This window comes from Anolis sagrei, chromosome 3 (assembly GCF_037176765.1).
Source record: "Anolis sagrei isolate rAnoSag1 chromosome 3, rAnoSag1.mat, whole genome shotgun sequence".
In the NCBI taxonomy this organism is placed as follows: domain Eukaryota; kingdom Metazoa; phylum Chordata; class Lepidosauria; order Squamata; family Dactyloidae; genus Anolis; species Anolis sagrei.
In genome coordinates this window covers 147,365,369-147,388,444 of record NC_090023.1, presented here as the reverse complement: position 1 = coordinate 147,388,444, position 23,076 = coordinate 147,365,369, and the positions used below count along the sequence as shown (strand labels likewise).

At 40.1% G+C, this 23,076-nt stretch overlaps 1 protein-coding gene across 1 annotated transcript; it reads left to right on the top strand.

Annotated features, from left to right (window-relative positions):
• The first annotated feature begins 410 nt into the window (after positions 1-410).
• On the top strand, positions 411-22,750 carry NOLC1 (nucleolar and coiled-body phosphoprotein 1). Its single transcript, XM_060769217.2, has 14 exons — positions 411-549; positions 3,572-3,627; positions 3,970-4,091; positions 6,302-6,423; positions 6,660-6,846; positions 7,223-7,344; positions 9,324-9,477; positions 10,623-10,751; positions 12,669-12,734; positions 14,012-14,128; positions 16,316-16,816; positions 19,558-19,664; positions 19,936-20,016; positions 21,204-22,750. The coding sequence occupies exons 1-14, from the start codon at positions 436-438 to the stop codon at positions 21,360-21,362; spliced, it is 2,037 nt and encodes a 678-aa protein (XP_060625200.2). The 5' UTR covers positions 411-435; the 3' UTR covers positions 21,363-22,750.
• The last annotated feature ends 326 nt before the right edge of the window (positions 22,751-23,076 follow it).

Genomic DNA, 23,076 nt, shown 5'->3' with positions numbered 1-23,076 from the left:
TGGCTTAGAAATGGAGATGAGCACCACACCCCAGAGTCAGACATGACTGGACTTAATGTCAGGGGACAAACTTTACTAATGCAGTTAAATGCAGTTAAAGTGCATTGTATGTGTAGATTCAAACTAACCTCTAAGGCCCCTTCTACACAGTCCTATATCCCAGAATATCAAGGCAGAAAATCCCACAATATCTGCTTTAAAATGGGTTATCTGAGTCCATACAGAGATAATTTTCTGACTTGATATTCTGAGATATAGGGCTGTGTGAAAGGTCCTTAATGATGACCATGGTTTTGAACTCGCACAGCCGGAAGTTCAGAGCGTGAGGTCTCTTTTAACTATTTCTATCTCTATGTTCTCCTCCCAACCAACCGCTCCTTTCCAAGGTTCGTGGGCGGGGCAGGGGGCGGGGCTGCGTCCTTTTCCGGCGGCAAGATGGCGGCGAAGACGCGTGTGGTGCCCAGCGACCTCTTCCCGCTGGTCTTGGCCTTCCTGAGGGAGAACCACTTCGACGGGGCGGCGCGCGCGTTCGGGAAGGCGGCCGGCGTGGTGAGGGCCTTGTGGGGGGCGAGGCCGGGCCCTGTCGCTCTCCGGAGGGGCGCTGCATGCGGGGAGGGCTGCTCCGCCACGTGGGACCCGGGCCTCCCTCCTGAGGGGCGCCCTGATCCGCAGGGAAGGCCAGGCGAGACCAGGTCCAGTTGGGCTTCCAACTCCCAGAATACCTGGCCATTGAACTTGCAAGGGCTTCTCGGGGTTGGAGGCCTCAACAGCTGGAGGGCCCCAGTTGGAGGAGGCCTCCTTTAGGATATATTACAGTGGCTGTCTGCTTAGCATTGCTGCTTTAAAAGAATGTGTAAAAACACCAAAGCTTCCAACAGTAGGGCCCCTTCCACACAGCTGAATAAAATCCCACATTATCTGCTTTGAACTGGGATATATGGCAGTGTGGACTCAGATAACCCAGTTCAAAACAGATATTGTGGATTATTCTGCCTTGATAGTCTGGAATATAAGGCTGTGTGGAAGGGTCCTCTAATGTGCAGCCTTATTTTGTAGAGGTAATTATGTAAAAAAAAAGGTGTTATTTTGCATCAGTTTATTTCAATTTATGCATTTTAATTTGATATTAGCTGTTTATATTTTATTTTGTTGTACTGTAATTCTGGGCTTGACCTCATGTTAGCTGCCGTGAGTTCCCTTTGGGGAGATGGTGGGGTATAAATAAAGTTTATTATTATTATTCTTTGAAACACAACAAGATGAGTCCACAGCAGACAAGATCACTCTGCTGGCTGTTGTATTGGATCACACGTCAGACACTTCCCAAGTGTATTGTCGAAGGCTTTCATGGCCGGAATCACTGGGTTGTTGTAGGTTTTTTCGGGCTATATGGCCGTGTCTAGAGGCATTCTCACCTGATGTTTCGCCTGCATCTATGGCAAGCATCCTTAGAGGTTGTGAGGTCTGTTGGAACTAGGAAAATTGGTTTATTTATCTGTGGAATGACCAGGGTGGGACAAAGGACTCTTGTCTGCTGGAGAAAACTGGACATCTAATCACCTCTCAACAGAGGTTTGCTCCAGGCACTGTCAGGCAATTATATGATAATCAAAGTGGTCAGTTGAAACATTCACACCTAGCTCCAGCAGACAAGAGTCCTTTGTCCCACCCTGGTCATTCCACAGATATATAAACCCCTTTTCCTAGTTCCAACAGACCTTACTACCTCTGAGGATGCTTGCCATAGATGCAGGCGAAACATCAGGAGAGAATGCCTCTAAACCGTGGCCATATAGCGCGAAAAAAACCTACAACAACCCACTTCCCAAGTGTCTAGGACTGTATGATGTATCGACAAATAATGTATGCAGATCCCAGTAAGGTGGCCTTCTCCAGCTGGCAGATGGTAATTTTGTCAGCGCTGATTGTCTTTAGGCACTGCACCCAGTGCCTTTAGGCACTGCACCCAGGTCTTTAGGTCTTTAGGCACTGCACCCAGTGTGCTGATCACCCCTGGGACCACCTTGACTGGCTTGTGCCAGAGTTTTTGCAGTTCGATCTTTAAATCCTCATATCATGTCAGCTTTTCCAGTTGTTTCTCTTCAATCCTGCTGTCGCCTGGGATTGCAACATCGACGATCCATTATTATTATTATTATTATTTTTATTATTATTTGAGTAAATAGGGATATAAATCAATGGAGAAACATTCACAGAAACTAGCTTAATATAAGTCGTATGAGTGGCTTGAAGGGGGCTGTAGATTTCAGACATAGCTTGGATATGGAGGTCAGTGTGTAAGTAAGAAAAACCAAAGGTTTGGCTTTGTCTCACTAAGGACCCTTCCATGCAATTGTATAAAATCCACATTGAACTGCATTATATGGCAGTGTGGTCTCAGATAACCCAGTTCAAAGCAGATATTGTGGATTACCTGCCTTGATATTCTGGGTTACATGGCTGTGTGGAAGGGCCCTAAGAAGCCTGAAAGGGCCTGTGATGCAAGTGTGTTGGCAACAAGACAACAGTTGCAATAAAGAAGATCCTTCTGAATGCATGTCCGAAACAGTTATTTGCTCTGATTATTGAAACCTTTGTGATTCTGTAACATTATGGAGAAGTGTTGCTGTTTTGGCATGCTGCTTTGATGTAAAATTTACTTAGGAGGCTCCACCATGGGCCCTTCCACACAGCCCTATATCCCAGAATATCAAATCCCACAATGTCTGCTTTGAGCTGGGTTATGTGAGTCCACGCTCAGATAATGTGGGATTTTCTGCCTTGATATTCTGGAATATAGGGCTGCGTGGAAGGGCCCCATGTCACATTTTCTCATCCCTATTACGGTTTCAGCAGCATTGCTGTAAGAGTCCCATACAGAGATCCTATATGGAGTTGTATGCACTATTCTAGGAATATGAGAATTTATATCCCATAATCTAGGAAAACGTGAATAGCTGTGTGTGTGTAATATTAAGATTAACTTGAAAGGAAATCTGGGAAGACATACAGGATTTTTCAAACGAACCTAATTTCAAAGCAGTATATTCCACGATGGCAGCATGTTACAATCGCACAAAAACTTACAAGTGGTTTAATGAGTTATGAGATTTTACTAACCATTTTGACTTGGAAACAAATCTGAAACATAATTCCAAAATGGATAGCATATCATTAGGCCTTATGTTGCAGGGCAGTGTGTTTGCTGGGAGAGGCATCTTGCCATAATCATGTGAAACTCCCACCATGTACTCAAGCACATATTTTGCCCTGTTTACTTTTGTGTCTATTTTACTGCTAGATAACTTTCCTGTCTATGAATAGTCTTACCACATTAGTTAAGACATATGTATTAAATTTGCCTGTGTATTTAACCGAATTGCTATGAATGTATACATTGGTACAGAGCCCATCAAATACCTGAAATCATTAGAGCTATGTTGTAGTGTAAAATATGACAGGGCTGTCCAAGTTTTCCATAAGCTGTAAAATTCAAACATTGACACAACATCTTTTGGGAAAAGGAATTCTGTTGTAATTTGCTTCATTTTGTATCATGTTTGACTTTTAGACAGAGCAAGATCCCAATGCTGCTTCACTCCTTGATGTCTTCAACTATTGGCTGAAGTAAGTAGCATAGTTCTACAAGGAAAATTGCCCTTTTTCTGTATTGTTTAATAAGGATTAGAAGTATGCCTGTCTTTTTAAATAATATATATATATTATTTTAGGACATACACATTCATAACATTTACAATTCTTACCACCACCATGAGGGTTGGTTTTTTTGTTGTTGTTTTTTTACAGTAGAAATTTGTCTGTCATAGACTGCAGGGATGTGCATATGTAGAAATCATGAATAGAAATGTGCTGCTTACTGGTTTTCATCATTTCTCACCCTGTGTGGGGCAATGAGAGGACCTTGCCACAAGTTTAATAAAGGATACTGAATGTAATGTTTCTTCTTAGATCACCTGAAGCAAAGAAGCGGCAAGCTTTTCCCAATGGCCCTCCCGCAAAAAAAGCAAAGGAAGAATCTTCATCCAGTTCTGAGAGCTCCAGTGAGGATGAGAAGCCCCCACCTAAAAAAGGTGATGTTTCCAAGTTTTTTCTTGTTTCTAGTTGATTGAAAGAGCCTGGGAGCACTGCTTAAAAACATTCATATGGCTACACACAGATGCTAAGAATGTATTAAGAACTGAAGACTAAAGATGCTGAAAAAAATGACATCTCGCAACACACTGGAATACTGCCTTTAATTTTAGAAATGGTATAATCAAGTTGGAAGAGATCCAGTGAAGAACAACAAGGATTATAAGTAGTGGGGGGGGGGGGCATATGAGGAAGGGTTAAAGCAGTTGGACAGGTTCGATCTATTGAAGAGTCAGTTATTGAAGATGGCATTCTTTAAATATCTAAAATTCTGTCAGGAATGTATTGTCGAAGGCAGAAGTTTGTTCTCTGCTATTCGGAGGGTAAGACCAAGTCTAATAGTACCAAGGGCAGTTCAGTGATGGAATCACTTGCCTTAAGAGGCAGTGGTCTCTCTCTCTTTGGACATCTTTTTTTTTAAAGTCTGGAAAGCCCTCTGGAAATGCTCTAATTGGAGTATCTACATTGAGTGGAAGGTTGAATTCAGTGGCCTATATGGTTGTTTCCAATGCTGTAATTTTATTAAAAGCTCTTGGAAATGGTTCATGTAGCACATTGGAATATTCACCTGATAAAAAGTCAACAAAGAGGGAGCCATGTAACATCTTTGGGGAGGGTGTTCATGAACTTGGTATCAGCCACTAAGAAGGCCTCCTGCCATGTTCCCATGATAGTGGATCTTGGACTAGACATGACTAAACATATGGGAAGATAGCCTGGATCCAAACCATGTGAAGCCCAGTTGTTGGTATTAGGGATTATTTGCCTTTATAAGTACTGGATTAATTAGTTCTAGCCTAAAAAGTGAAGAAGCACCACAAATCATTTCTAACATTGCCTTGATTGGTCATTTGGAAAGAGAACAAAGATGTGGTTGTGGGATCAAGCCTTTGGCTAGTGAATAATGCAGTACAAAGAATAATTAAGGAACATGTGTGATGACTATTTGGAATAGTTACCGTATACAATTTCTGGATCATGTGATTTTAATGTTTATACTAGGAGAAAGGCAGTATATAAATACAGCAATTATTTATTTATTTCGTACATTTGTACCCCATCCTTCTCAACCCTGAGGGGGGACTCAGGGTGGCTTCACAACAAGCACTATTCAGTGTCCCCCACAGTTATAAAATACATTTAAAACAAATTCCTTAAAACAGTCACAGTAATAAACATTTCTTAAAATCATGCAGGTTTAAAAATAAAAGATCAAAGTCCGGGCCAGTCTATTGTTCATAAATAAACAATTCTTTTTGACCCATATTCCGGTTGTTTTAAAGGGTATAAAATATAGTAAGCTACTATTTTAAAAAGGTCTTTATTCAAAGCTTGAGATTAATAAACAGAGTCAAAAGGTTTATAAAGCAAAGTCATGGTAATTACAAGTGGCAGTCCCCTTTGATGCCTCTAACTTCTAGAACAGGGACTCTTATTTTGCTAGGGTGACTCCTGGTAATTTTCCATTTTTGATATTAGTCTTGTGCTTTTTACAGTTTGCACCACCAATAGTATAATGTAAATATAGGTTGCTAAGAGGTCTTTATTAATCATGTAATGAAATTTATATTCCAGTACATCTTAGTGTTGATTGTAAACATAGTGCAACACTGTTGAAGGTCCATTGTCAATAACAAGGTAAAAGGTTGTCAGCTGTCTTAAGTGCAGCAAATTAGCATACCTCAGAATTCACCCAAGGAACAAGTAATTGAATGGTTTGACATGGACAGAAGGCAATTTCAGCCACCAGTCAAAAGGGATAGTTGCCTCATCCCATCTGAAAGATTTTGGGAAATATCCAGCAAGAACTGAGAGGAGTTGTGTACATCCTTCTGTACTGACCATCGGCATAAAAAAGAAGATCTCTCCATTACATGGGTTAACTGACTAGGCAGACATAATTGCCTTATTAATAAAACTGTTGCAGTTGTTGAGAACCGTTTCCATAAGTGATGTTAAAACCAAAATGTACAGGCAGTGTTCTGTGAACACTTTTAATAATGTGACTAAAGGAACTGAATGAGCTTTCTAGATTTGGTTTACAGCAATAAACATGGAGTATAAACAATTCCTGGCAATGCAGGATATGATTCAGAAATAAATGTATGAGTCTGGGTGTGCCTTAATGTTAATTTTTTTACAAATCTAGCCAGTAAGTTGACCCCCGTGTCCAAGGCGCCTGTAAAGGCAGCTCCTGTAAAGGCCGAGAGCAGCAGTGATGACTCCAGTGACTCTTCAGATTCTGAGCAAGAAAAGAAGAAGCCAGCAAAGGTTAGGGTGATGTTTTTATTTCTCCTAAATACTTGTTACATTTATACTGTGATCCCTACATACAATGGCCATTAAACTTGCAATTTTTCAAGCTGAAGGATGTGATATATTCTCAGTTGCCTCCATTCCCCATAAAACAAATGCCACCATTGTCTGAATTATAGTCTGTTTCAGTAATCCTTAATTTAATCAATTTAGTTACCTAACCTGTGATATTTACTTACATGTCTTATTAGAAGGGAGAAGTTCCCCAGGTAAAGAAGACAGTCACCCCAAAAACAAAGCCCCAGAAGAAGCAAAGTAGTTCTAGTTCGGATTCAAGTAGCTCAGAAGATGAAGCTCCAAAGAAGCAGTTGCCAAAGTCAACCGGAGCTAAAATGGTGACAGGAACTAAAAAAGCAGCACAACAGCCATCAAAATCAGGTAATTCATTTGCTTTTTTCAGTGCTGCAATGTGAAATTCAGCGTGCAGAGTTTCAAATGAGATTTTATGACAATTGAGTCCAGTGAGCATGGGTAAGATCCAAATATTGGATGGAGTTTGAATTTGATTTTTTTCCCCATTAAAAACCTTCCCGGTGGGTTTTGTTACATGTTTAAGTTTTATAGAATGTTTTAGATGATTATGTGCTTTCAGCCTTGTTGTAACCTTCCTTGAGCCATGAGGAGAGGTAAGAAATATTGTTGTTCAGTTCAGCAAGCTGATGCCTAAAAAGAGCAGTCAGTTCTTGCTGTGTTTGCAACAGTTATACCTGAGCTTTCTCATATTTGTGTTCTCCTTTGTTTTGATGTTTATCAGAAACAGTCAAAGTCACCAAGGTGGTGCCCAAAATCACTAATGGCAAAGCAGAGAGTAGCAGTAGCAGCGACAGCAGTAGCAGTAGTGAGGATTCTGATGCGGAAAAGAAAACACCAGTGAAGGTAAACAGTGTTTATATTCCTGTTCTTTGTATTTAATTTGTTTGGGAAATTACTTATTAAAATAAAATGCCCTCTTTAATGCAAGGTGTCTGAAGAGAGAGGAAATAATGTATAGATGTATAAATTAATTTAGTATACATTTTAGCTGTTTTTCAAGCTTATGTCCCCAATGTGGCTTACAGTGTAAGAGAATATCACTGTTTTCACACAAGAAAGTTGTGTTACATGAACAAGATGATGAATATAACCATAGCATCTTGTTGAGCAAATTTAAACTCAGCTATCAAAACTGGATAGGCAATGCCTCAATTACCTACTCAGAGTCTGTCTTTAGTGTCTAGTCCAGACCAGCATAGCCTGTGGTCCTCCAAGTGTTCAGGACCGCAACTACCAGAAGCCTTAGGCTGCTTATCTAATGGTCAGGAATTCTGGGAGCAAAAGTCCAAAACACCTGCAGGGCCAAAGGTAGAAGAGACCTGCTCTAGTCCAGATGAGACTCATTACAATGGATTTCTGAGTTCACCTCCTTAATATATACTTAACTGTGACTGACTAGATTGTGCCAATGTAACTGAGGCAGCAAAAAATCTCATGTATGTCTGGATTCATTCCAAGCCTTTAACAACCATCATGCTGGTCGTTAATCAAGTGTTTCATTTCTCTGAGCTGCTGATAAAACCGAAGTTCTTTTGCTCTGTACTCAGAAGATGTTTAGAAGCAATTGTTTTTATCACTCAGGCTATTTCTCTATTCCACTAATACGCAAGGGCCTCAATAGAATTGCCAGTCTTTCTGGAGCTGTTAGTCAGAGGACTATTTTAACAGTTCCCCACTTCTGCAGAGATCGCTTCCAGCAAGTAAAACTTCAGGTCATTTCTGTCCATGAGATCAGAGTTCTTTTGAACTCCAATACCCATAGATCATGCTCACACTGGCCAGTAAAACAAGATCAGGAGTATAGCCTGCCACATATTTAGGGCAAGATAATGGCAGTGATGCCAAGACAGTTTCATTGGGTATGGCTGGAGATTTATTTTATTTTTATTTTTTGACATTTAATTTTTTTAATTAATATAAGCTTTCACCATAACATTCAAACCACAGCACATGACATATTACAGACCATACACGCACTCGAAACCCATATCCCACACAAAATAAAACCTTTCCCCCACAGCCATGCACCCTCCGCCATGACTTCTGATACTGAAGCACTATGGAGCCTTTAAGCCAATTTATCTATCCTTGTTCATAGCCCAATCATTAATTCCTAATGGTGTTCCTATATGTCACTGACTCTCCACTTAGATATGCCATGGTCAACTTCCACTTTTGCAAAACTCCTCATTACTTTTGTTCTTCCTATTATTTATTTACTGCATTTATTTACCACATTTCTCACCCCTGGGGGACTATTTATTGGTTTCGCTATTAGTATATATTCCCACATTCTTTCTCTCCAATCCATTTTTATTTAATCTTTTTAATATTCAAGATAAGGATCCTGTCCCATCTGAGAGTCAAAGTGAGACTTAAGAGGAAATATAATAATAAATCTGTTAATTAAGAAACCATAGAAATACTTTCTACCATGGTCTCAACCAGGCATGGCCAAACTTTGGCCCTCCAGATGTTTTGGACTTAAATTCCCAGAAATCCCCGGCTGTTATATATTGTGTGAGTTGAAGTCGAAAACACCTGGAGGGATGAAGTTTGCCCATGCCTGGTGTAGATGCTAGTGGACTTTCAGTTCTCATCTGCCTCAACCAGCCTGTCTAATGGGGAGAGATGAGAGGTGTTGTAATTTACTATCTGGAGGACCATAGGTCCCACTGCTTCTCTGAGTGCTATGTGACAGTACCTTCATGGCTTTCTGTGTCTCTAGCCTTATTTTTCTACATTTTGAAAGATGGGCAGTCTTTTAAAAACTTCATTTGCATGTTTGTGATAAAAGAATCATTTTGCCCCCCGTTGATAAGAATAAGGCAGGCAAAGCACCGCAGCCCAAACCCAAAGTTGTTCAAACTCCTGTGGAGAAAGGCAAAGCCCAGAAGAAGCAGAGCAGTAGTAGCAGCAGCGAAGATTCTTCTGACAGTTCTGAAGAGGAAAAGCAATGCAAAAAGCCCAAGACTGGTGAGTTACTGAAAGACAAGTGAAAGGCCACGAAGGTGACACCTTTTTAATTTCAAAGGATTTAATTTAAAATTAGAGTTCTGTTCTTAAGGAACTCAAATAATGCTAATGGAATCAAATTTTTCATTGAGTTAGATTTACATTTACATTTGCTTTACATTTATAAAATGTATCAAAGGTTAAAGGTTAGCTGAGTGGCAGAAGTTCAGTCCTTGGGATAGTGATGGAAATGAGAAAGTTGTCTGTCTGAAAGCCCATCAGTGTAGACCAGGGGTTAACAACATGCAGGGTATGTCTATCTGCAGCCTATCAACCGCGTCTTCTATGGCTTGATATGGGTGAGGAGTTAAAACAGGAGAAATGATGCTTCTGAAAGTCTCCAGGACATGAAACCTTGCTTTAATGAAAGAGTCATTTCCCGGGGGGGAGGGGTGGTGGTGGTTTTTTTCTGTTTCTTATTGGAAAGTTGCCATTTTTTCCAGAATGTGCATCCTGGTTGCTTATGTCTCATCTAATAAAATTGTCCACTCCTGATGTGAGCAATATTGAACTCTTTGGATTAATAATGTACCCCACTATTGAAGCTACACTATCAGAGATACATGAGATACTTTTGTTAAAATACAGAGAAGAAATTGGATTCAATGTTTGTTGGATGAAGTCACACTCCACCTGAAAACTAGAAGATTTTGAATGTTTTCCTGTATTCAGCCCTCATCCAAAGTGACCAAGTTTCAACCATAGTGAGGACTGTGTTTGCACATTTTAAAGCTACTGACCTGCTATACTAATGCCTTGTAAGAGGTCAACATATGCCTTAGTTATGGCCTGTTTTAATTTTAGTAGTCTGCACCTTGTTTTAGATACCCGTATATACTTGAGTATAAGCCAACCCGAATATAAGCCAAGACACCTAATTTTACCACAAAAAACTGGGCAAACGTATTGACTCAAGTACAAAAAGCGATGGGATACATTTTGGTAGTTATGATCTGAGCCTAATATTCTACCCCTGGCCAACTATGTACTGCCACCTATAACTCGGTTTTGGGGGTGGATTGGTCCCCTTTGGAAACAATCTCCACAGCTGGGGAAGATATGTCTCTTGGTGGTTGGTATATCTGGATCCCCATCTCTGTTTGCAGGCCAGTATAGTGCCGTGCCACCCCCTGTGTCCATGGCATCAAAGAACAACAAAGCACAAGATCTTGCTTGTAAGAAAAAGGTGGAGAAAAATGACAAAAAGCAGCAGGTTGCCAAAAAGGGAACAACGGGTATGTATTTGAAGAAAGAAATATACATACCGATACAGTCTTGTGGTTTATTACAATGTTCATCTAAAATGTATTGGCGGGAAAATCAAAGGTGTGCAGCATTTCACACATCCTTTTTCAGGAGACAAGATACATGAGCTGAAGTTCTCCTGGACTATGTTTGGAGGCTGCTTTGAGGGGACTTAGAAAATAGTTTATAGGCTCTCAAGATTTTGTCTGAAACTTGTGCTCCAGCCGCGACCGTATCTCGAGAAGCCAGATCTGGCCATGGTGGTTAATGTTTTAGTTATATCTCATATGAATTATTGCAATGCACTCTAAGTGGGGCTGCCTCTGAAGAGTGTCCGAAAGTTTCAGTTAGCACAAAGATTTGCAGCCAGGCTGCTGACTGGGGCGAGTCATAGAGAACTCATAACCCCCCTTTTGAAGCAGCTTCATTGGTTGCCTATTTGCTTCCGGGCCCAATTCAAAATGCAGGTTATTACCTATAAAGCCCTATACAGTTTGCGTCCTGCCTATTTACACAACCACATCTCCCTTCATGAATCTGTTTGGGCTTTAAGATCGGCTGGGGAGGCCCTCCTCTCGATCCTGCCTCCATCGCAAGTGAGGCTGGTGTGGACAAGGGAATGGACCTTCTCAATAGTGGCCCCCTGGCTCTGGAATGCCCTCCCCAGGGAGATCAGACAAGCAACCACCCTCATTACTTTTAAGAAGGACTTAAAGACTTGGCTATTCTAGCGGCCTTTGAAAATGATTAGTAATATCCCCTTAATGTGGACGGGGTCTTTGTTTTATGGATACAATTGGACACTTCGGCTTTTACTTAGCTTATTTAATCTATTGGAACCACTATGTTTTAAATGTGTTTTTAACTTCCGTTTTTATTGTTTGTTTTTTTGTTTGTTTTCATTTGTTAACTTGTCATTTATTTTTTCATAGTGTTGTGTTTACTTACGTTGTTAGCCACTCTGAGTCCTTTTGGGGAGATGGGGCAGGAGAGAAATAAAGATGACTAGTTTCAAGTTTAACATCTGAACTAAAGGAGAATTCCAAACCTTTTTTTCTTGAGGTAGAGTGCATTGTCTGGAAAGATATCCTCAGCAAAACCTAGTAACTAATCAGTTCAAACATGCATTTGCATTTCATAGACACATACGGTTGGAAGAGACCATAAAGGCCACCCTGTCCCCTGCCTTGCAGGAACACAGAATCAAAGCACCCCTGATGGATGCCATCCAGCTACTAGCTACGCATCTCAATTTGGTGTTATTTGCAAATTTGATAAGCATACCTTCTGTTCCATTGTCCAAGTCATTGATAAATATGTTAACTAGAAGTGGGACCAGAACATGCTCCTATGGCACCCACTGTTCACTTCTCTTCAGGATGAAGGCATTTGAAGCACCCTTTGGTTTAGGCCAATGCTAGATAATAGCATTGTCTAGACTACATTTTACTAGCTTCTTTGTGACAATATCATGGGGGACCTGGTCAAAGGCCTTTCTCAAATCAAGATAGGCTACATCCACAGAATTCCCTTCATCTACCAAGCCTTTTACTTGATTTAAAAAAGGGAGATAGTTTAGTCTTGTTTTTCGAGAAGACCATGCTGATTTTTATGGCATTCCTTTCTAAGTGCTTAAAGATGGTCTATTTAACAATCTGCTCTCAAATCTTTCCTGGTATTGATGTGAGACGGTCTGGGTGGTATTTGTTTGGGTCCTTGTTTCCCCTCTTTTTGAAGATAGGAATAACGGTTGCCTTCCAGCTAAGATTGACTTCACTGCTGTTCATTTCTTCAGTTGTTTGGCAATACATTTAAAATGGGAATAGTATGTTAGCCTGAAATTGTCATGATAGTCTTGTGGGAGGGAAAACATTTAATGCTAACATTTTTTATTTTTGTAACTGAAGGGCCTGTAGCGAAACAACGTGTTACTCCTACGAAAAAGGAAGAGGATAGTTCAGAGAGTGATTCAGGTGAGTATTTTGAATACAAACATGCAGCTTCTCTGGATTCTTACTGCATTGTTTTACTGTGGGAATATGTGGTCTTGTCATTTAGTTAACTGGCATCCATGGTGATTGGTAAATGTAGTTTCTGGTTGTTTGAGAGTTACTACTAAAATTGGCCTAACAAATGCTATATCCCATACTGTACCATGCCATGAACTCTGTATTGACTTGATTTTAATATATAATATAGTAATTAAAGGCAAATAAAGACAAATGCAACTTAATGTGATATAGTCCTACTGTGTTATTAAAACAAATTTGTGAATGAAGTATGCAATTTCAGTTAAATAGCATTCAATAAAGTTTTGCTGGTTGCTTGAGAATTCCAGTTGCTTTAGTTCCGATTAACTGGGGTCTGCTGTATTTTGTTTTAGACTGTTTTGTGCTTAGTCAATGTAGAATTACTGGTAAGTGATGAAGTGAGGAAATTTTATATGCCAGCAAATTTGAAGTTGGACAAATAATTCTAGGAAACAGATTGGGAATTTCTGCTGGGCATCCTTATTGGTAATTCTAAATCATAGTTCTGAGCTGTTTGTGGTGACTGTCCCATCCCTCTGCTCCATCAAAAAATCACCTTTTTATGTTTTCCGTGTACATATGAACATGCAGGTGGAACCCTATACTATATTATGTATCTTTTGCCTATTAGGAGCTGATTCAATAACAGGTTGCAAAATTGGTCTGAAATGTATACCTTGCGGCAGAGGGGAGGAATGGGATGAGACAGTGGATTACTTTTGCATCCCTACTTTTAACTTATATCACCATAGAATCATTTGTTTTGATTTGATTAATTACCTTGAATTTCTTCAGGAAATTAAAAAGAAACAGATAGGGACTTCGAGGGTATATTTAGAAATAAGGGAGCCGCTTCACATCAGCTCGATATGAGGAGGAGATGCAATTTGCAGAGAAAAGCTACTCTTGGAGTTCCATAATTGGCAGAAATCTTCTTGGAATATGTGGCCAGCATGTCTGCATAGAGTGCCATTACCTTCCCACCAAAGCGGTACCTATTGATCTACTCATATTTGCATGTTTTCAAACTGCTAGGTTAGCAGAAGCTGTGGCTAACAGTGGGAGCTCACCCCACTCCCCAGGTTCGAACTCTCAACCTTTCAATCAGCAAGTTCAGCAGCTCTGTGGTTTAACCCGCTGTTCCACCAGGGGGCCCTATAGAATAGATAATTGAGATTAAATTTGAGAGTACACATGAAAAATTCACTTTTCTTCCATAGATTCTTCATCTGAAGAAGAGAAGAAGGTGGTAGTAAAGTCTGCAAAATCCCCTGCAGCAAAGAGTCCTGCTAAACCAGCTCAATCAAAGAAAGAGAGCAGCTCATCTGATTCCTCAGGTAGTTTTATGCAAAATACCCAGATTTAATCTCTTTGGTTCCTTGTAGTCAAGAGCTCTAGAATATGTTCCTCACTAAGAGACTCTTATCAGTATCATTAGTGATGCAAATTGCTCATATACAAAGGTTTTGTTTGCAATTTATATTTCTCTTTAGAATTTCTACATTATTAAGCAAACAGTAGAAGCTTTATACATTGATGAGTAAGTGGGCCACTGAACATCAAGTCTCTTTGAAATTCTGGGGGTCAAAAATAGTTTATCTTTCTAAAAATAATTTGGACTGGTGGGGCACAGCATAAGGAAGTTTCTTGCATGCTTTTTTAACTATCCATTTTCATATATTTATCACATTTAAGTATTTAGACATATGCACACACACATAGAAACACAAACCAAGATAATGCAAACACTGAGCTTGAGTCACTACCCTCTGTTTTACCTATGAGTCGTGGGGTTCATCTACCCAGGTATCCTCAAACGGTGACCCTCCAGCTTCCCAACTTACAGAAGCCCTAGCCAGCACGTTCAGTGGTCAGAAATTCTGTGAGTTGGAGGCCCAAACAGCTGGATGGAGGTTTGAGGATGCGTGATCTACACTGACCACTTAGGCCGGTGTGTACTTGGATTATCCCCGTGGTGGCTCAGTGCTGCACAGAATGATCTGGTTTAACCAAAGGCAAGGCTGCGTCTCAGGCTAAGCTAGGGACTATATCTCTATGAACCTGTTAGAACTCTTAAGATGCTCTGGGGATGGTCTTCTCCCTGTCCCACCACCCTCTCACAAGGAGAGAGCCTTTTCAGTGGCTGCTCCCAGACTTTGGAACTCCCTCCCAAGAGAGACCAGGTGGGCCCCATCCCTGCTTACCTTTTGCAGGCAGATTAAAGCATATCTGTCATGAGGCATTTGGGGGAGGATGAGGGGTTGCTGGAGAGGTTGTGGGTGGGATTTCACAGGGAAGGGTGTTTTAAATGTCACTTTAATTGTATTAGTATTTTTAACTGTATCTTAACTGTATTTTAACATTCAACTGGTTTTTAATTGTTTTTTATTTTTGTGTTGTCCATGTTTTTAAATTTACTGGGTTGTGTCGTTATTGTAAGCTGTCTTGAATTCTCAAGGCAGGGTAGAAATAAAGTTAATAATAATAAGTCATAGTAGTAGTTGGGGGAAAGCCCAAATCCTACTCTAGGGCTGTCAAGACATCTAGGCCAGTTCCGAACCAGAACCTGCCACAATTGTCTTGACTGCCAAACTCTGTTCCCCAAGCTTAGGTAGCCCAGGGACATGGGATGGTGGTCCTCTGTCCTTCCATGTCGTGACTGTCAGTAACTGCATCACCCCACATACTTTCTCTTGGGTACTCTGACATCAGCCAGAGCACCAAATATGATATGGGTGGCATGTTGTGGCTCGGGACAGTTATCACATAAGAGATGGTTACGACTCTCTCCTGCCTCCAAGGTGTGTGTGTGTGTGTGTGTGTGTCACAAGCAACTTGAGAAACTGCAGGTTGCTTCTGGTGTGAGAGAATCGGCTGTCTGCAAGGATGTTGCCCAGGGGATGCCCGAATATTTTACCATCCTGTGGGAGGCTTCTCTCATGTCCCCACATGGAGAGCTGGAGCTGACAGATGGGCATTCACTCCGCTCCCTGGATTTGAACCACCAACCTTTCAGTTAGCAGTCCTGCCAGCTCAAAGGTTTCACCCATTGCGCCACCAGGGGCTCCAAGGTGGTTGAGGATGTCCCTATCTGGACATTAGCACATTAACAGTCAATTTAGAAGGCTCCTGACAAAGCCCCAATGCCAAATATATTATTATTGACTGAGAGCTGTGATTCATCTGAGCTGTTCACTTATCTTGTGAATATTAATTTCTGATATAAATGTTATGGACTTAACTAATTTATTCCACCTCCTAATAAAAAAAATCCTAAGGTGAATGTCGAACCCATATGTCAGACTTGACAGGAAATGCCATAGAATTCTAAGATCCCAACACAATAATGATCCTAAGGAGCCACTCTTTGAATTATTGGGGAATTTTTTTGGTTCTAATCTTATTTAAATATTGAGACATCTGATATCTTGATTTGCCATTTTGTACACATTGTTTTCCTCATGTTTATGTTGAACAATGAAAAAAGTATGGCCAGTGATTTTAGTTGGAAATGTCTTTTGTAGATTCTGACAGTTCTGAGAATGAAGCTCCTGTGAAGACAACAAAAAAGCTTCCTGTGGTGACAGTGGCAAAAAAAGCAAATGGCAGCACTACTGATAAGAAAGTCTCCGCAAAAGGACTTGGTGCAAAAACTACCAAACAGGTCTCCAAAGCAAGCAGTTCAGATTCAAGCAGCTCCAGTAGTGAAGAGGAGGAAGAAGAAAAAAAGCCCGCCTTGAAGCCAAGCAACAAGTTGTCAGGGGGGAGCAGTGTGAAGGTGGGAAAACAGGCTCCACCTAAAAGCAGTAGCAGCAGCTCTTCTGATAGTTCCAGTGACGAGGAACCCAAAAAGGCAGGATTAGGAATGAAAAAGAAAGAAAAGGATAGCGTCAGTACACCTGGAAAGAAGAAGCCCAAGACTTCGTCGAACCTTGAAGAGAAACAATCAGCATCAAAAAATAAAAAATCTCAAGCAACTGGTGATTCAGAGGCCAATAGTTCTGATGAAGAAGCTGAAAATGGAGGTAGGTCATTAGCCATTTATGAAGAACTTAACACAAACAGTTTATTAACAATTAAACCAATGGAAAATCTATGCAGTCTGCAGCTGCTGTCCATTTCTGTATCTTATTTAACTCTTGCCAGCTATTTAGTATTGGAGGTCGCCAAGGGGCACAATCAATGACTTACTCTTTAGTTGTTCCAAGCATAAATCTGCTAGGCAGAAGGTCAAGCTAGAAATGCGATCCTGGCAAACTTCTAGAGAAAGGTTCACCTTTCCCATACATTCCAATTTGGATGTTAGAGAAATATGTTCGTGTGGGTGTTAAGAAGGAAGGTTGGGAGGTAGGCACCATGTGGCCCTCAAAGCAAAAAGATTTCTGACACTTGTGCTAAACCTTTGTTTTATGTTATGCAAACCAATTCTGCTAAGGACATACACATGCATAAGTGCCCCTAACACGTCCTGTTTTGGGCACAGCAGTGGTTGGAATTCCCTTCCTCCACCACAGGGCCCAAAGCCAAAAACCACTTCCCAGATTCACTGTAAAGATCCTGAATCTGGCCCACATGACCACTCTGTGCTTCATGGCTAGCAGGCAGGATCAAAAAAGTGTCTGGCTACACCTCCAGCAGAATAGTTGCATCCGGTTTGGACTACTGCATCATTCTCTACGTGGGGCTGCCTTTGAATATGGTTCGGAAGCCTCAACTGGTTCAGAGATCGGCAGCCAGGTTACTAACTGGAGCGCCTTTTGGAGAGACAACCACTCCCATGCTGCGGCAGCTCTACTGGCTGCTGGTCTGCTTTGGGGTAAATACAAAGTATTGGTTATTACATTTAAAGCCCTTAAACGGCTTGGGTCCAGACTATTTGACAAACTGCATCTCCCACTACAGACCAACTCAGGCACTGCAGTCATCGGATGAGGCCCTGCTCTCGGTCCCACCCCCATACCGAGTGCAGCTGGTGGGACTGAGAGAAAGGGCCTTCTCCGTGGCTGCCCCCCACCTCTGGAACTCATTCCTAAGGAATTAAATATGCCTCCTTCCCTCCTCACCTTTAAGAAACAGCTGAAGACATACTTTTGCTCTCTGGCTTTTGAGGAGGAGGAGGAATAAATTGTAATACTACCATTATACCTCTGATTAATAGCTGCTATCTGTATCTGTGCCCTATTCTTCCCACTAGGTCAATAGACATCTTGAGCAATGATCAATATTATTTGGCCCCAAGGAACTGGGAAACTGACGCTGATGTTTGATGTTTTGTTTCATGTTTGATATATAATAAGTAGTGTTTTTCATTTAATTTTAGTTGTTAAGTTATGATTTGCTTTTATATGTTGGGTTGTCAATTTTTGTTATTAAGGGTGTAATGTTATTATGTTCAGGCATTGAATGTTTGCCTTTTATGTTTCGAATGTGCCCTGAGTCCCTCTGGAGAGATAGGGCCAGAACATAAAGTTTTATTATATATTATTATTATAAAAGTTCACACCTATACTGAGGCTTGTCAAGGTCCTTCAATGGTCTCAGCATTCCTGCAATCATTACCACGTAGGTCCACAAGTGGCAAGGCTGAGGTAATAGTGGATTAAGGGCTGTATGTGTCTTTGGCTTTTGGCTCACATGATCTAACCCCTACTTGTAAAGTTGCAAAGGGATGTGCAGTTTTCCTTTTAAAATTAACATTATCATTCAAATTATGGTTTATTAGGTTTACTTTTGCCTTCGCACCATAGCTAAGATTACAAAAGTTTTAGGTTTAAAATAATAGTAAGCTGAGCTTAATTAAAAGAAGAGACTTCCAACCTCCTCAGAGCTGCACCAGAGGAGCTTTGCATGAACTAGCTCTGCCTAAAGCACTGCTTCTTAAACTATTGGTCCTATCCCCAAATAGGATCCCTTTTGCTCAATACTGGGGTCTTGAAAAATTTGGAAACATTAACAGTTTTCTGAATATCACCTAGTGGCTGTATTAGACATTTACACCAGTCTGTTATGCAGTGTTTACTGCGAACTCTGCAGACAATGCTTCTGCTGTACTTCATAGAAAGGTTAAGCAAGCCTTGCAATAGCTGGTTTATTATCTGTAAATATTTGTTTTTATACCTAGTTTATATACCCTATTTAACTTTTTAAAAGGTAAAGGTTTTCCCCTGACATTAAGTCTAGTCGTATCTGACTTTAGGGGGTGGTGTTCATCTCTATTTCTAAGCCGAAGAGCCGGCGTTTTCCATAGACACCTCCAAGGTTATGTGGCCAGCATGACTGCATGGAATGCCGTTACCTTCCCGACAAAGCTGTACCTATTAATCTACTCACATTTGCATGTTTTTGAACTGCTAGGTTGGCAGAAGTTGGGGCTAACAGCGGGAGCTCACCCCACTCCCCAGATTCGAATTGCCAACCTTTTGGTCAGCAGCTCTAGGTACATAAAGGGGGCTCCCTTAATGTACCTAGAGTCACATAAACATTTCTTGAACCAAAAAGGGTCCTGAGTGGAAATTTTTGAGCAGCCCTGGTCTAAAGGAAGGCCGTCTTCGCTTAGTAGTGTAGTCTGTTCTTAGTCATCACTACTTCATTTGCTATTTGGCAGTTCCTAATGTTCACTAAATATGCATCAGAGACAAGTCTCAGCAAAGTCTTCCTATTCATTTTTCTTCCCATCCTTGAGTCCTTATTGAGCAGCTGCTCTTTTGCCCAGTGATGCATCCTTTTCCTAAAGTGTGATTTTATTGAATTCTGATATGTATGACAGGTTTGCCCAAGAAGAAGCGGAAAAGGGAAAACGATCAAGAGTCAGAAACACCGGAGAATAAGAAAATGAAAGCTAGAACGCCACATACATTCCCCAAGATGAAGCGGGTGAGTAAAAAGGATTTATTGCTTTCTTTCTTGATGAGAGCTTCAAAAGACTTCTTGGTAGAAGTTTTCATCTGTCCCATAGAACTCTGGCGAACTAAAAAGACAGGAATTGCTCCATGGACTTGTTGGTTCCACAAGTGACTCTGGGCCCAGAGAGTCTTACTGTTTGGAGAACATGGTCAGAAATCAGACATTATTTGACCTCATCCTTTTTTTTTGCTTCCGTGACATCTACTGCAGGAAATAACAAATACACATTTTCTTTCAACAGCAATCTAGCCCTTTCCGTAGAGTAAAAGAAGAGGAGATAGAAGTGGATGAGCGAGTAGCAAATAATTCATTTGATGCTAAGGTAAGAAGAGGATAAGAAGTTATTATTTAAACCAGGGGTCCTCAAACTGAGGTCTGGGGGCCAGATACGGCCCTCCAATCTCATTTATCCGGCCCTCCCTCAGGGTCAGTCTAAGTCTGAAACGACTTGAAAGCACATAACAATAACAACAATCCTATCCCATCAGCCAAAAGCAGGCCCACACTTCCCATTGAAATACTAGTAAGTTTATATTTGTTAAAATTGTTCCTCATTTTAATTATTGTATTGTTTTAAAGTGTCTTTTGCACTACAAATAAGATATGTGCAGTGTGCATAGGCATTCAAGTTAAGTTTTTTTCTACATTATAATCTGGTCCTCCAACACTTTCAGGGATTGTTTCCCCAGTTTTTTGTGACCTGGCCCTCTGTTTAAAAAGTTTGAGGACCCCTGATTTAAACAGTGCATAATTTTTTAATAGTAAGAGGCTGTCTACGGCTTTCTAAAGGGGAATGTGTGTTTCAGAAGCCAAACTTACCGTATATACTCAACTATAAGCTGAGTTTTTCAGCACTTTTTGTTTTGGCTGAAAAAGTCCCCTTGATTATACTTGATTCAAGGTTATTTATATACTCTGTTGTTATTATTATTACATTTATTATCTTGCTATTATTATTATTATTATTATTATTATTATTATTATTATTACAGTTACATTATTTCACTCTATTATTAATTTTGTTATATTTATTATGTTACTCTATTATTACAATTATTATTTGTTCTATTTATTCTTATTACATTAATTATTTTACTCAATTATTTCTGTCATTACATTTCCATTGTTTTACTCTATTATTATTATTACATTTATTATTTTACTCTTTATAATTATTGGAAGGATACATAAGCACATTTACATTGAAGAACGTTAGAATAATGGTTTAATCAGAGTTGGACAGTCTTACCTTAAATTACAGTTTTATGTAAATATCCAACAGATGCCTCAATTAATGTAATTTTATTGGTATCTATTTTATTTTGAAATTTACCATAGCTGCTGCATTTCCCATACTTGGTTTATACTGGAGTCAATACGTTTCCCCAGTTTTTTGTGGTAAAATTAGGTGCCTTGGCTTATATTTGGGTCGACTTGAGTATATACAATATATTGAAGTTAAATTTAATGTTTTCCTGGCTAATTATTTTTGGCTCTCGTTTCTCTTAGAAAGGAGCTGAAGGAGACTGGGGTCAAAAGGCAAATGACGTTCTGAAATTTACAAAAGGCAAATCCTTCCGACACGAGAAGACAAAGAAGAAAAGAGGAAGCTACTGTGGTGGCAGTATCTCTACGGAGATAAATTCCATCAAATTTGAGAGTGACTGAGTGTCCATTTTGTCTCCAGAATCTCAGGCTTGAGCAATGACATGGCTGTCTTTTCTTACAATTCACGCAGCCCCCATACGGTTCACATGTGAGGACAGTTGCCAGTTTGGTTGAGAGCAAAATTTACCTATGGGACTTTTAGTGGAGATGCACGATTTCTCCTTTGGATTTTCTTAGACTTGACCCGTTATGCACACTTTTATTATAATTTTAAATGGCAGGGCTTTAAGTTCTTGCATTCCTGATGAAACTATGGTGGCTCCATTTTGATTTTTTTCCAACCAATCTTGGTGTACATTGGGAGTAACATACAGTTTTTTATTTCCTGCCTCTGTGACACACACATTTAGCAGGAAATTAAAGGTTGTCTAATATCTAATATTTGTGCCTTCCACACCCTATGGGATTCCTTGCTGAATGTCTTTTAATAAGTAGAACAGTTTCCAGCTCTCAGGTTTTGTTTTTGTTTTATCTTTTTCAATCTCGTCTTCATATCGGGCATTTTAAAAAACATCCTTCTTTTGTGTATGAGTTGAGTAGCCTTGCCTGAGCTTAAGTAAATCATTTTCCTTCAAAGTTTTGGCCATAGCCCTGATAACCACTGATTGTCCTACAGCTCTTTTTTTCAGTTGCTTCAGAAACCAGAAAGATTCAAGAGTGAAGTAGCTGCAGAGTTCATTGCCATCTTTATACTGGTGATCCTGTTTTGCAATCAGAAGGAAATAAGAGGATTACCATAATGTTTCTATGGGCTACTGAGTTGTTTGGAGTGGCCTCTGCTTTGTTTTGATATTGTACAGTTGCATCTAGAGAAAGTTCTGTTCCATCTATTTCCTTTGCTTTAAGGAAAATAATTAATGGATTTTTCCCCCAGTCAACATGGTTCCAGTTAATGTTTTACTGAGAGAAACTTGCAATGTCAGACATGGTAATGCTAGCCAGAGAAACATAGTTGTCTCCTTAGTATTTCTTTCTAGTCAATGGGGCCTAGAGGTTTGCCAGTTTCATGTGGGAAGCAAAGCATGTGGGAAAAGCACATACTTGAGGGGGAGTGGTGTGGTGACTGTTAGGAGGCCTTCTCCCAACTCCCTAGGGAAGCATTCAAGCTCTCACTTCTCCCATCGAACCTGGTACAATCTGGCAATCTGTTGAGGTTGCTGCTGTAGGTGCGAATCCAAGGGTGTTTCAGAATCCGTCCGCAGTTGATATTTAAGGGTTAAAAAATGGAAATGCCCAGAGAGCCTGTTCTTTCAAACACCTCAACTCTCATCTGTTTTGTATTAAAATTCCACACTAATAGTACAAAGACTTTAAAGTTGGGGTGGACTGGAGATGTTTTAATAAACAAGGGTCTCTATTACAATAAAAACATTTTGTAAATGTTCAAATGTTTTTGTTTATATTTCCTTCTTTAAATTGATTCATGAGCCATTAATATGAGTAAATAAGCACCTAAAACTCTTATGATTATAAAGTTTGGACTGTTAGAGCTGTGAATTAGGCTGTCTATATGTATAATACAGTGAGTTGGAAAATCCTAGAAATGGGTGTTACAATGTCTGTCAGTTTATATACCATCTTTCACTGACAGAGGTAGGAGGACCAAGAGAAAGCCTTCCCATGTAGTTCTAATTGGGAAATAGTCTAGATCTCAGCTGGATTGGTCACGATTAGTACTTCTGAATTGTGACTAGAAGGAAAAATTATGGACATG